This window comes from Glandiceps talaboti, chromosome 12, assembly GCF_964340395.1.
Source record: "Glandiceps talaboti chromosome 12, keGlaTala1.1, whole genome shotgun sequence".
Classification (NCBI taxonomy): domain Eukaryota; kingdom Metazoa; phylum Hemichordata; class Enteropneusta; family Spengelidae; genus Glandiceps; species Glandiceps talaboti.
In genome coordinates this window covers 21,423,511-21,438,547 of record NC_135560.1, presented here as the reverse complement: position 1 = coordinate 21,438,547, position 15,037 = coordinate 21,423,511, and the positions used below count along the sequence as shown (strand labels likewise).

General features: G+C 39.1%; 1 protein-coding gene across 1 annotated transcript; it reads left to right on the top strand.

Moving 5' to 3' along the window:
• Nucleotides 1-10,558: 10,558 nt before the first annotated feature.
• LOC144443104 (monocarboxylate transporter 12-like) lies at nt 10,559-13,402 on the top strand. Its single transcript, XM_078132476.1, has 3 exons — nt 10,559-10,586; nt 10,903-11,793; nt 12,574-13,402. The coding sequence occupies exons 1-3, from the start codon at nt 10,559-10,561 to the stop codon at nt 12,762-12,764; spliced, it is 1,110 nt and encodes a 369-aa protein (XP_077988602.1). The 3' UTR covers nt 12,765-13,402.
• Nucleotides 13,403-15,037: the final 1,635 nt, after the last annotated feature.

The following is a 15,037-nucleotide window of genomic DNA, read 5'->3' as shown; positions in this document are numbered from 1 at the left end:
CAACCATTATGTAGAGAGATAAGGTTAACGATGGGTACTGCATCTCATTGCTGCCAAAACCATTATGTAGAGAGATAAGGTTAACGTTGGGTACTGCATCTCATTGCTGCCACAACCATTATGTAGAGATATGGTTAACGTTGGGTACTGCATCTCATTGCTGCCACAACCATTATGTAGAGAGATAAGGTTAACGTTGGGTACTGCATCTCATTGCTGCCACAACCATTATGTAGAAAGATAAGGTTAACGTTGGGTACTGCATCTCATTGCTGCCACAACCATTATGTAGAGAGATAAGGTTAACGATGGGTACTGCATCTCATTGCTGCCACAACCATTATGTAGAGAGATAAGGTTAACGATGGGTACTGCATCTCATTGCTGCCACAACCATTAGGTAGAGAGATAAGGTTAACGTTGGGTACTGCATCTCATTGCTGCCACAACCATTATGTAGAGAGATAAGGTTAACGTTGGATACTGCATCTCATTGCTGCCACAACCATTATGTAGAGAGATAAGGTTAACGTTGGGTACTGCATCTCATTGCTGCCACAACCATTATGTAGAGAGATAAGGTTAACGTTGGGTACTGCATCTCATTGCTGCCACAACCATTAGTTAGAGAGATAAGGTTAACGTTGGGTGCTGCATCTCATTGCTGCCACAACCATTATGTAGAGAGATAAGGTTAACGATGGGTACTGCATCTCATTGCTGCCACAACCATTAGGTAGAGAGATAAGGTTAACGTTGGGTACTGCATCTCATTGCTGCCACAACCATTAGGTAGAGAGATAAGGTTAACGATGGGTACTGCATCTCATTGCTGCCAAAACCATTATGTAGAGAGATATGGTTAACGTTGGGTACTGCATCTCATTGCTGCCACAACCATTATGTAGAGAGATAAGGTTAACGTTGGGTACTGCATCTCATTGCTGCCACAACCATTAGTTAGAGAGATAAGGTTAACGTTGGGTGCTGCATCTCATTGCTGCCACAACCATTATGTAGAGAGATAAGGTTAACGATGGGTACTGCATCTCATTGCTGCCACAACCATTAGGTAGAGAGATAAGGTTAACGTTGGGTACTGCATCTCATTGCTGCCACAAGCATTAGGTAGAGAGATAAGGTTAACGATGGGTACTGCATCTCATTGCTGCCAAAACCATTATGTAGAGAGATATGGTTAACGATGGGTACTGCATCTCATTGCTGCCACAACCATTATGTAGAGAGATAAGGTTAACATTGGGTACTGCATCTCATTGCTGCCACAACCATTAGGTAGAGAGATAAGGTTAACGTTGGGTGCTGCATCTCATTGCTGCCACAACCATTATGTAGAGAGATAAGGTTAACGTTGGGTACTGCATCTCATTGCTGCCACAACCATTAGGTAGAGAGATAAGGTTAACGTTGGGTACTGTATCTCATTGCTGCCACAACCATTAGGTAGAGAGATAAGGTTAACGATGGGTGCTGCATCTCATTGCTGCCACAACCATTATGTAGAGAGATAAGGTTAACGATGGGTACTGCATCTCATTGCTGCCACAACCATTATGTAGAGAGATAAGGTTAACGATGGGTACTGCATCTCATTGCTGCCACAACCATTAGGTAGAGAGATAAGGTTAACGTTGGGTACTGCATCTCATTGCTGCCACAACCATTATGTAGAGAGATAAGGTTAACGTTGGGTACTGCATCTCATTGCTGCCACAACCATTATGTAGAGAGATAAGGTTAACGTTGGGTACTGCATCTCATTGCTGCCACAACCATTAGGTAGAGAGATAAGGTTAACGTTGGGTGCTGCATCTCATTGCTGCCACAACCATTAGGTAGAGAGATAAGGTTAACGTTGGGTACTGTATCTCATTGCTGCCACAACCATTATGTAGAGAGATAAGGTTAACGATGGGTACTGCATCTCATTGCTGCCACAACCATTATGTAGAGAGATAAGGTTAACGTTGGGTACTGCATCTCATTGCTGCCACAACCATTAGGTAGAGAGATAAGGTTAACGTTGGGTACTGCATCTCATTGCTGCCAAAGCCATTATGTAGAGAGATAAGGTTAACGTTGGGTACTGCATCTCATTGCTGCCACAACCATTATGTAGAGAGATAAGGTTAACGTTGGGTACTGCATCTCATTGCTGCCACAACCATTAGTTAGAGAGATAAGGTTAACGTTGGGTGCTGCATCTCATTGCTGCCACAACCATTATGTAGAGAGATAAGGTTAACGTTGGGTACTGTATCTCATTGCTGCCACAACCATTAGGTAGAAAGATAAGGTTAACGTTGGGTACTGCATCTCATTGCTGCCACAACCATTATGTAGAGAGATAAGGTTAACGATGGGTACTGCATCTCATTGCTGCCACAACCATTATGTAGAGGGATAAGGTTAACGATGGGTACTGCATCTCATTGCTGCCACAACCATTATGTAGAGATATGGTTAACGTTGGGTACTGCATCTCATTGCTGCCACAACCATTATGTAGAGATATGGTTAACGTTGGGTACTGCATCTCATTGCTGCCACAACCATTATGTAGAGATATGGTTAACGTTGGGTACTGCATCTTATCGCTACCAAAGCCATTATGTAGAGAGATAAGGTTAACGTTGGGTACTGCATCTCATTGCTGCCAAAACCATTAGGTAGAGAGATAAGGTTAACGTTGGGTACTGCATCTCATTGCTGCCAAAACCATTATGTAGAGAGATAAGGTTAACGTTGGGTACTGCATCTCATTGCTGCCACAACCATTAGGTAGAGAGATAAGGTTAACGATGGGTACTGCATCTCATTGCTGCCACAACCATTAGGTAGAGAGATAAGGTTAACGTTGGGTACTGCATCTCATTGCTGCCAAAACCATTATGTAGAGAGATAAGGTTAACGTTGGGTACTGCATCTTATCGCTACCAAAGCCATTAGGTAGAGAGATAAGGTTAACGTTGGGTACTGTATCTCATTGCTGCCACAACCATTAGGTAGAGAGATAAGGTTAACGTTGGGTACTGCATCTCATTGCTGCCACGACCATTAGGTAGAGAGATAAGGTTAATGATGGGTACTGCATCTCATTGCTGCCACAACCATTATGTAGAGATATGGTTAACGTTGGGTACTGCATCTCATTGCTGCCACAACCATTAGGTAGAGAGATAAGGTTAACGATGGGTACTGCTTCTGATTGCTGCCACAGCCATTAGGTAGAGAGATAAGGTTAACGTTGGGTACTGCATCTCATACACTCTCTCACAGTCCTCGGAGCTTCGCTTTACTAAAATTGACGCTAAATGAATTATTTTGTATGTACCGATACCATCTACATAACGTACTCCATGATCGTACTCGAACAACCTTGTACTGTGCGCCCTCATCGACCACATAGAGATATATGTTCGTTGACGTGTGACTGCGACGCTCCGTGTTTTCACGAAGCCCTGCAGAGGATGTCATTCAACTAAGTGAATGGTGACAGGTTGTCATTCCACTGTTTACATACTGGAAGTGCTGTCATTCCAGTTCCAAAGCATTGAAAATGTTGTCATTCCAGTTATGTTATAGAGTGGCAGCTGTCATTCCACTGGTTTTACAGTGCATTGGGTGTCATTCAAGTAACGGAATGCAGAAAAGGGTGTCATTCCACTGTTTACCCATTGTAAATGCTGTCATTCCAGTTCCAAAGCATTGGAAATGCTGTCAGAGTGGCGGCTGTCATTCCACTGGTTTTACAGTGCAGAGGGTGTCATTCCAACTAAGACAATGTAGAAAGGTTGTCATTCCACTGTTTACATACTGGAAGTGCTGTCATTTGTTTTCTGTCAATGGGGTTGTCATTCATTTTAGCGTCACCCATCTGCACATATAAATACCGCCAAGGTTATTGCGTACCCTCGAGCACAATATTGGTATGCATGTTTAACCATTAGAAACATTGACATTGACACTTAGCTTATATGTTTTGATCCCATAAATCAGTGCTATGAGAAACCGTGTCTCGCAACTTGTATTGAAAGATGTTTTTACCCACTGTAATATAGTTCCATGATTTTGGTAAAGTATGCGTGGATTTCTGACTTTATTGTAATATTTCATACCTCGTTTATGATCAGTTTGTGATCGATGTAATTTTGAGAGACAATGGGTTTGGTGTTTAGTATGTATTTCCTTTCATAAATCGTGTAGTAACATAAAGACTAGTGTGTGTAAGCAGGCAGCACATTTTGCAACGAACGAAGACGAAGTAACATACTCGTCGCCAATATTTGCCTAGAGTGCTAACTAAAAGGCCCACGAGGTAATATAACCTTTATGTATTTAATTATTATAATGGTAGAAATCGTTTTATTCCATAGTTTGTAGTATAGTGTTTATAAGACTTATTATGAAGCACCAGTTTGTAAGCATATCCACCATATAGCTAACCATGTGTATTTCTAGGTCATGCAGTGTTTGTTTCAAGTTCTCATGTAAGTTCCGTTTGATGATTTACCAGATCTTACGGTGGTGTAATTGAAGATGTGCATACGTCTTAGTGTGTACACAAAGTGTAAAGGAGATTGCACCAGTAAAGAAATGCCATCAGTATAAAGATCGTGTTCGCCAAAGTTATTTAGTTGATACTTCTACAAATAGCGTGCGCAGTCCACCCAGCTTTAGAAAGTGTCGCTTATGTACACCAGCATTAGTTCATCAAATAATAGGTCATCCTGTGCCGAATAGACCATAATAATTGATATAGACACATAAGATAAGGACACATGAGTTCGCGGCGCATGCGGGATGCCATACATCACAGTCATCGCCTATCCTATTATATGAACATCAAATTGAGACATCTGGACGTGTGCCGGGGACGTGTGGTGATGATGTTGTCTGCAGTCAGTATGTGACAGTTTGTCACCAATAACACAAGTACTCTACGTTTCTGTGTACAACTTATATAGATTACCAATGACAACATACTGTATAAGAATTATGGATGATTGTTACGGTTGATAAGGTAACGTAAAGTCCGCACACATGATAACACTACACGTGACAGACGGGGTTTGATCGTGTTTGAATACAAGAGTATCATATACACCAAGCTACTCGTTCATCAACCTCGGTGTTTAATTTTAGCATGCGGCTTACAATGGGACCTCAGTTAGCATCATGTGATATGCGTACTGCATCTGTCATATCATCTGTCATGATATTTTACTGCGATTTATAATATTTGTATGAAACATTAGCGCCTTTCATGTCAGTCTGTTTACTCATACTACGGATAGTTCTATGTGAAAAACTGTCTTCCACGTTCAATAAAGGACGGAACAAAGGAATTTGTCAGTTTTCAAAAAACCTCATAATCCAACATAGGACTGATCTGGAACTACGTAAATATTCGTTAATAAGAACGTAAGAAAGAAGTAAGTCAGGCTAGTCATATTTACCCTCCAATATTTAATGATACGCCACACCGTATATTACGCATTTAGAAGTTGACACATAAATATTATATTGAAAAACACATACACGATCTTGTAAATGCAGTTGAATTCTGTTCGTATTAGTATGGCCCTGTATAGAATTGTCAACATATGGCATTGCGCGAAAACTGTGTGTTAATATCAGTACGTACACCTAAAGTCCGCTAGCGTAAAATTAGAAGAATTAATGTAAGGTCAAAGCATAGACGTTATCTTTCCAACATCTATGCAGTGAACTCGTTCTAACCACATGTCTACATAATTTATGTATGTTTATGACCAGACAAATGCGGGCACATATCAAAGCGCTTGAAGGGCCGATGAACTAGGAATGAACATGGAACATTGGTTTGGGTCTACAGGATCAATGTATTGTGCGGACTCTTGAGTGCAAATATCCAGAGCTAGCTTACAGCATGCATCATTTTGAATTCCGTGTCAGTGTCACAGATAGCGTGACAGTTTCGACAGCGTCCATTGAGGTACAAAAACAAGCAGATCACGTGATAACAGTCAAACAATGAACCTAGGCTGGAGCATTGAAAGGTTATCACATGACGTCGTTTGTATTCATCCCTGACATATACTACTACTCAAATGTCACACAAAGGTCTTGAGTGTCGACTATTAAATGAAACAGTTGTGTGAAGAAAAAATTCCCGCTTTTCAGTGTACAGAAATACAACAGACGCCTCGTCTACTTGTGATCGTTCGGTCTTTAGTAGTCTGGGGTTTGGTTAAACGAATATGCATACGTACGGCAGCCATCAATTTGGGGAATGGTGAGGGTAAATATCAGCTTATACGTCGGGATGTCGTTATGTTGGTGTTGTCTGTTGCTATCTGTACCTGTATCTGTACATTTCTGTACGTGTCACGTGTCACATTATCTCAAAAACAATTGATTCCAATGAAATGAATTTTGGAACACGTTTTCTTTAACGAAGTGTCTAGTATACCACCTGATACCGTGCCGAATACTGGAGAAAGCGGTCCCCTCCCGTAACCGGCACCGCGATTAATTTGAAATTACCACCAACAGCTTTGCTAAAACATGTGGATCTTGTATGTAAATCTATAATGTAATCGCTTCCAGCCGAGGGGTGGGGGGAGTGGGGTGGTCGATTCTTAAATCGGGCCGACAAAAAGTCACTGACCCCCCCTCCCCTATATGTAAAACCAAAAACAGGCTGACCCCCTCCTATCACTTAATTCTAAAACATGATGACCCCCCCCCCCCCCTTATACAATATTCACATGACAGGTATTTTTGATCGTGACTCAGTGTGGACTGCTTGACTGTCTTGCATCTACTTTATAAGATCCCATGTTAACACTATCATAATTATAATTACTGACTACACAGGGTAAATATATTCCAAAAGGAGTTTTGAATAGCATCTTGACAGTGAAAGGTAGGGGGAAACCTTGAGAAGGGAATATATACATCTCGTATGGGGGGGGCCTAGGGGGTCTCCCCCTAGACACCCTGAAGGTTTTTTACTCTTAAAGCCAATATTTAGGCAACCCAGACCCTTTCAAGCAATAGCTTAATCCATGCTTTACAAGACAGCACACTCAAGTATCAGAAAATATTCTTTATAACTTACATAGGGTTGAAATATGTTCTTAAAAAGTTAAATGGCATCACTATAGTAAAGGTCAGTACACATGATGGTAGTATCATTGGTAGGGGGGATTTGGAGTTTAAGGCAATTTCAGTCTATCTTGGTAAACATTTGACATCTTTAAAAGACAATATCATCTCAAATTAGAATAGGATGAAAATATTTAACAAAAGTTTAATACCCTTATGACTTTAAAAAGGTTGACGGTGCATCTGATTGTTGGTTGAATGCATGAGTGACCTCTGGGGGTGAGGGAGTCCTTGGGGTTTTCCCCTCTGGCAGATCTGAAGTTTTTTGCTTCGATTAAGGCAATGTTTAGGATATTCATAGCCTTTGAGGTAATATTTCCAAACTTCGAAAAGCTAACGTAAATGTAAGTTTTAAAAGAGTTTCCCATAAAATACATAAAAATGGGCCCGACGCGAAACATTGGTATAGGGGCATTATAGTAAAGTCACCAGTATGTTAGAGAACTTTAGGTACGTGGTCATACGTCCTAGTGTATGATAGGAACTGGAATCTGATGAGATGTGGTGATTTGTAGTGTCGATAACATGTAGTGTCCAAAATAGAAAGTGTATTAATCCCTTCTGACAAGTTCATACTGACGAGTAGAACAATTTTGATTAACTTCTTTTATAAACTATCTATGAAGATTACCATTACGAAACCTTCAAAGTGCAATATAAGTGTGAAGCATTGATTGTGAAACAGCCAAGTACTTACATGACATGTTCTGTAACGAGTGTGGTAGCTAGGTAATACATGTATATGTATATGTATAGCTATGTTTGAACTAATAAGTAATATTAAAGAATTTATGTAAGAAACAGGGACAAGAACAAATATTTACATGTACCACACTTCAGACAAGGCTATATGCCATTGTAGAAAAGGATTTTTTTCTTCCATCACAATCCAAAACACAATGACCCCCTATCCACAATTTTCAAAACAGTATGACCCCCCCCCCCCGCCCCTGCCAATTTCAAAAACAGTGTGACCCCTACCAATCCACCCCCGGCCGAAGAAACTGACCGGTCCCTTAGCCATTTTGTTACTTTTAGTTTGCATATATAGTTCATGCGTATATTGTGCATCATGCAGTATTCTCCCCACTATCAGCACGGTGCTAACGTCGTCCTTGCCACCATGGTTGCTAAGTTTTGCAGTGATCTGCCGTACTTCAGAAGTGCCCTATCGTCCTTGAATTTAAGTAATCGTTGATTGACATTACATTTGCTGCAATAATACTTTCACATGAACAGAAATGACTGAGCACAATGTCCATGTGTGTAAATGTAAACATGTCAGAGTTAAGAATGTTTCAATGTTGAAGACATGCATATTACATGCTGATCACCATGAAAATCATTAATCAATCAATCAATCGTTTATTCAGTATTGTTGGCCACCGGCCAAATAAATACAAACCTTAAATATACAAAAATGAACGGATCACCAGAAAATATCAAAATTATCAGGCCCTTTGAGTCAAGAGTTTCTAGTAGTATCTTTTCTAAGTTTAGTAGCATAAAATATATATCTACTAAGTTTTCTGAGAGTGTCAACCTTTCGAGACGACATCAAATTACCATATTACTGATATGTACATTTTATGCAAATGTATCACCATCCTTTCAATTTATTTTAGGGAGAACACCGTGACATGCAACTCCACCACTTCAATCTGTTATTACCTCTCCGTACACTCAAACCTTATCATATCTGTACTGGAACACAGAATCGTCACCTTCAAAGTTTCGACATGTTTTCCTTCAAGTTATTTGATAACCCTAACACATGTCTTTTCCATTCTATCCCTAGCGTTCCCACCAGTCATGACTAGTAAATACAAGTATACCAAGTCTGAGAGTCACCCTGAGGGAGGCTGCTGGGGATGGTTGTCAGTCGTGGGACTTTTCATCAGCCTTTTCTTTGCGAAGGGCACAAGTGTTGCTCTTGGGATTTTCTTTATCACCTTTATCGAATATTTCAACGAAAGTGCTGCGAAGACATCATGGATTTTGTCATTATCCTCGGGTTTGACTTGGATGGTTTGTAAGTATTACTTTTATGTGACACTAAACATTTTAATTGTATTCATAGAACCGGATATGTGATGCTCTGTTTATGTTTGAGTAGTACCAGTATAAGTTTAAAGTTGACTCCCAGGTGACACCGCCGGTACAGTCGAATGTCAATGACATGAAGAAAGGCTCAGATCCATAACCAACATGCAGCTAAATTACGAAATCACTCTATCAGACTCATAAAATATCAAAATGTATTTTTCCCACAATGCCATGTCTTCTTAAAGAGTACCACATCTATGAATATCTCGACAAAAATATTTTTTAATGACCTATTATTTCTTCTTTGTTGTAATAAAAGCTCCCATCACGGCAGCTTGTGCCAAGAAATTTGGACTCAGAAAAGTAGCAATGGTGGGTGCAGCAATTTCATTTTTATCCCTTATAATTAGTATGTTTGCAACACAGTTATGGCATTTGATAGTCACCTTTGGATTTTTTAATGGTGAGTATTCATAAGTTGTTGTTTTGGGGTTGTTGTTGTTGTTGTTGTTGTTGTTGTTGTTGTTGTTGTTGTTGTTGTTGTTGTTGTTGTTTGGTGTGTTTTTTTATGGGGGGTATGGTTTTTAGTGTATTTTCTTGTTCCACGTTCATGTTAACATAGTCATGTGTGTACTGATACATATTCAACATAATTACAGTCCAATATGAATAAGTTTAAGACCAATGAGCTCAGATAAGCCGGCATTTGTTTAATTTCTGGTCTTTATTTGACGATTACGTTCTCCTTTGCAAATATTATGTAGGATATAGGGAGGCCAATACTCCCATGAGCACTATAGACAAACATTGCAGTACAATATCAGGTTATTACCCGATAACACCTTTTCCTTCATCCATAGCATCGTGCCATTTGTGCATATTAACACAGTGCAGTTATATACGGGTACATTGTATTACGAAGTGGAAAGGGCACGAACCGACATTTGTTTGTTTTTATTCAGAATCACTGTCTCTTGCTCAATTAGAATAGGTACTTATCGTAGACATTTAACGTAAATATCATGACATTTACCACAGTCCTTTATTACAAGTGAACATTTTCGGTAAGCATCATGAGGAACTATTAATAGGCATAGGTACATGTACATGATAACGAGAACATATTCATTTACATGTATGTTTGATATAACTGTAAATCCACCAGCATAAAGATGTAACCCATCTGCATATGTTTACTTACAGGTTTAGTTGATCCAAATGACAATTCATCTGTGTTGGTAAACCGTGGTATCGGATTAAACGTTTGATCAAAATACAAACTTGAAAAGTGTTACCTGACGATTGCACACTTTAGTCTTTGTCAATAGATTATCCCATTATGAAGAACACATGTACCTTACAGACATGTGAGTGTAATAGGGGTCATAGGTGACTGGAAGTTTGTATCGTCCCCGTCTCTGTTCAACCGTGGTTTTTAAATACCAGAGATGGAAGTTGATAAAACTTCCAGGCACCTGTGACCCGTATTAGGCTCACATGGATCAAAAGTTTGACCCGATACTAAGGTTTAGTTAATTGTAACAGTAAATCATCAGCGCAAATCAACATACCAGCAGAATATGCTGCGTTTTTTTGTATATATTCGTACATGTTTGACGTATTTCACAGAAAATCAACCAATTTGGCATAAATTATAATTAATACTTATACATTTTCACACAGGTTTAGCGTATGGTACTATTAATCCACCAGTGACGGCAAATGTTGCACTGTACTTCAAGCGACGACATCCATTAGCCAGTGGAATTGCTTTTATGGGAATAGGTGTCGGGGCATTGGCTTTGCCTACTGTTTTTCAGTTTTGCATCGATGCCTACGGATGGAGAGGTGCAATCCTCGTTTTTGCTGGGATGTCTGCCAACTTGTTCATTTCTGCGGCATTGATTGTATACATAAAGAGACCAAAACCAAAACGTACAAACACGATAGACAACTTAGACTTTGAAGGGTTAGATGGCCAAACGTCAATTATTGAGGGAGAAACTGGGGGGACGAGTGAAGACGAAGTAGGATTCAAGAATTCCAAGTCAAGAAGTACCACGTGCAGAGCTTGTTGTCTAGTTTGTAAAACATGTTCTACGTTTTTCGACTTCAGACTTTTAACATCAAACCACATGTACGTGCTCTTAGTCATATGCCAAGCCATGTTCTCAGTTGGACAGGCTATCTCGTTGGTGCATCTAGCCCCTATAGTACTAAGTATTGTAAAATCAAAGTCAACAACTGCGAGATTACTATCCATAAATGGTGTAGGTATTTTGGTAGGAAGTCCGACTTTCGGGTTTATACTCAGTCGTTTTCGTGTGAACAGATTATTGTACACGAGTTTGATAAATTTACTCAATGGAGTATCGGTTCTATTATTACCATTTACATCTTCGCTTGGAGCAGCTATGCCGTTACTCATTGCTATTGGTATTTTAAGGAGTGGATATGCGGCACAATTCAATGTTACTGTTAGATCCATTCTACCTGACGCCTCTTTCATCACTGGGCTTGGTTGGGGTTTACTGTTGTCAAGTTTTGGACAATTAATTGGGCCAATAATATCAGGTAAGTGTTTGATATGAATGTACTGTAGATGGGTATTTACGATATTTTGTCTAGATACTCGCACGGTTGATTACTTATTGCCAAAACTGTTCAGTCGAGTTCCTTAGAATGTTAAACTTTCTGATTACTAAATAAAAAGCTTTTCAATGTATAGTGAGTATAAAGCTGCTCTCAATATAACGGTAAGTTATACAATTCAAGTTTTTCTATTGAAGAACTGAATCCTTTCATACAACGTTGTTTGAACTACTAGTATACGAGAAGTTAGTCTTGTAAAAAAGACCTCGGGTCTGTGTTCCGAAGGTTGCCGAACAAAAGCCGAAGGATATGGAGTACTCCGAGGGCGTATAACCGGTCACGTTATCACGTTTTCGTTAACTATTCATATGTCATAACTAAAATGTTACAGAATAGAAAACAACTTTACATATCCAATGAGTTTCTTGAAATCTGGTTCAATCTGTTCCATGTGTTTATGAACAGTAAAAACTATATTTACCACTGCCGATTTTCAGAGCCAATCAGACTTCTTCATTTCACAATGCTAATTTTGAAAGGGTCATTCATTCATTCATTCATTCATTCATTCATTCATTCATTCATTCATTCATTCATTCAAATCACATTCCACCATATGCATGCTTACTTGGAAACAAGGTTTCTGGGATCGTATACAAGATCATTTCAATGACTTCAAATGAAATTTCTAATAATTTCTGTAATATTGTACTAAAAAGATAATGACGGAAATTATTTTTCTTCCCCTGATTCTTACCCAAGGTTACCTACGCGACATCACAGGCAGCTACGACTTTTCGTTCTACTTTGCTGGGGCCACAATGGGAGTATCTGGCTTGATACTGGCTATCGGGCACCATATGTTGAGGTCGAAGACAGATAGCCCAGTACTAGATCTAAGTGTAAGACCACCAGAACCGTTAGCAATAGCAGAATATACGTCTTCTGTATAGATTGGGAATAATATCACACCCTTTAATATTGGCATTTCATTCCTAATTATAAAAGCTTAGCGTTACCTCAGACCAGTGTAGAAATATTGTGATCTGAGTTCAATACAGACCCAATGAACAATGGCCTAATGTTCTTACACTACCAATCATACCGAAGTACAAAGAGAACAGACTGAGTTGAAATTTCTTTTCTGTATTTTCCAACTAAGCCTTACCACCAGATGGCGATGTTTATGGCCAGTCAACAGCCGTCGTTGATGCAACTTTGACACAAATAAACCTCGACAGGTGCCTTACAAACTAAGTTCTTATGAGTTTCCCTTGGAAAGAAGAATATGTTGTTCATTGGTAATGTATTCCTATGTGAGACATATCGAAACTTTGGTTTAGGTCCAAACAGGTTACCTTATGTCTAGCAAAGTGGAATTTGAAGTTCCGGTTGATAGCACTGGCACTGTCAAAATGTAGAGCACCACGTGACTAATGCAGGTCATATCTTTCAAGTTACTCGACTAAATGATTTCATCAAAATCCAAAAACATATTTCTAGGGTTTCCATAATTTTTTGTGATAACTTAAATTTCATCATCTTGTTTCGGAACTTTTGTAAACACAAAGTAGGCGGGACGCCACACACACACACACACACACACACACACACACACACACACACACACACACACACACACACACACACACACAGACAGACAGACAGACAGACAGACAGACAGACAGACACTACAAACTGGTAGACAATTCAGTACATTCCATTTATAGACTGGGCCCAGCTAGAAAACATATTCGATATGCCTATACTCTACCTCAAGGTGAAAGGGTGGAAGAGCGGAATTTGCTATTTTAGGATATCACAGATATTTTTCTGTAGTGTCCTCCTATTATATTCACAGGTGTTTCTATTGCCATGATTTGTTTACAAGCAAAGAGTTTGTCACGTGAACTTTCATTACACAGTCCAGTAATGTAACTTGAACATTGTATAATAATTGATATATTATGCTAATTTGACATGCCATATAAATCATTATGTAATAAACGTAAATGCAATGTGTGACGTGTTGTTTTTAGATCAAGGTTGGCGTGTAAATGATATCTTTGTATTCTCGATAAAGGTGGGTGTGTGATTTAAAAGGGAAGGCCACTCCAGGAAATTAAGAAATATATATTTCATAAACTTTCAAATTGTATTTTGGAGGTTCATTTCATATTTCCATCGCAGCTTAAAGGAAAATGTAACCATCACAGAGCCTCTTCTACTCGCCAGAATTAAGGCTTTGACATGTTGTGGAAGTAAGGGCGCCTTCAGTAATTACAGGGGGAACTAGGGGGACTTTGTACAAAATGGTTCTCAAGGGGGGGGGGGGGGGCATGTTATATAGCAAATGGAATTAGGAAACAGTGAAATTTTACTTGACTCAATGTATCATCTAATGTTAAAATCTCATTGCTGCCACAACCATTTGGTAGAGAGATAAGGTTAACGTTGGGTACTGTATCGTAATGTCAAAACAACATCAATCGAATTGTTGCTGAAAACCATTACATGTAGTCAGTTGTGATGTGAGGAGAGAAGTGAGTCTCATAGAAGTAAAACGGGGGGGGGGGGGTTAAGATATTACGAATAATGTTGTGGAACTGTTGACATCGAATGTGCCCATCTAGTGTTTGCTAATTGGAAGATACATTCTGGCCTTCCGCTCAGCCAATGACATCCAAATACAGGTATTGATTAATGCTGTGCCTTCACACAAATTCACTGCCATATTTGGACTGCCCCAATAAACACTAACTTTTAACTTATCATTGGGCAGAATTCTGTAACTGATTGATAAAGACATGATATTAATGACTGTGTGGGTGTCTTCGGTTGAATTTGAGATTTCATCTCAGGACCTCATTAAACTAGACATAAAGAGATCTTGAGATTTGATGTAGGATAGCACTAGACTAGATTCTAACATATGTGTGGTAAAAATGGATTTATTCAGATTTTATTGCACTTAACATATAAAAAAATCTCAAAAATGAACAAATCATTACATGTCTATGTATGTATAACAATACTTCAAAGTGTCTTATTCCCAATGTTAATAGACAACTTGTTTCTGTGCTGCTCCGAAAGAGTTTCAAACAAATGTCCTGAAATTATATATTTTAGAGGAACAGTCTTAATTGGTAACCTTTAGAATCCTTTGGAGTTCACATATGGATTTATAGTGACCTATTTCCTCATCAAATCAAATTGATTACCTATC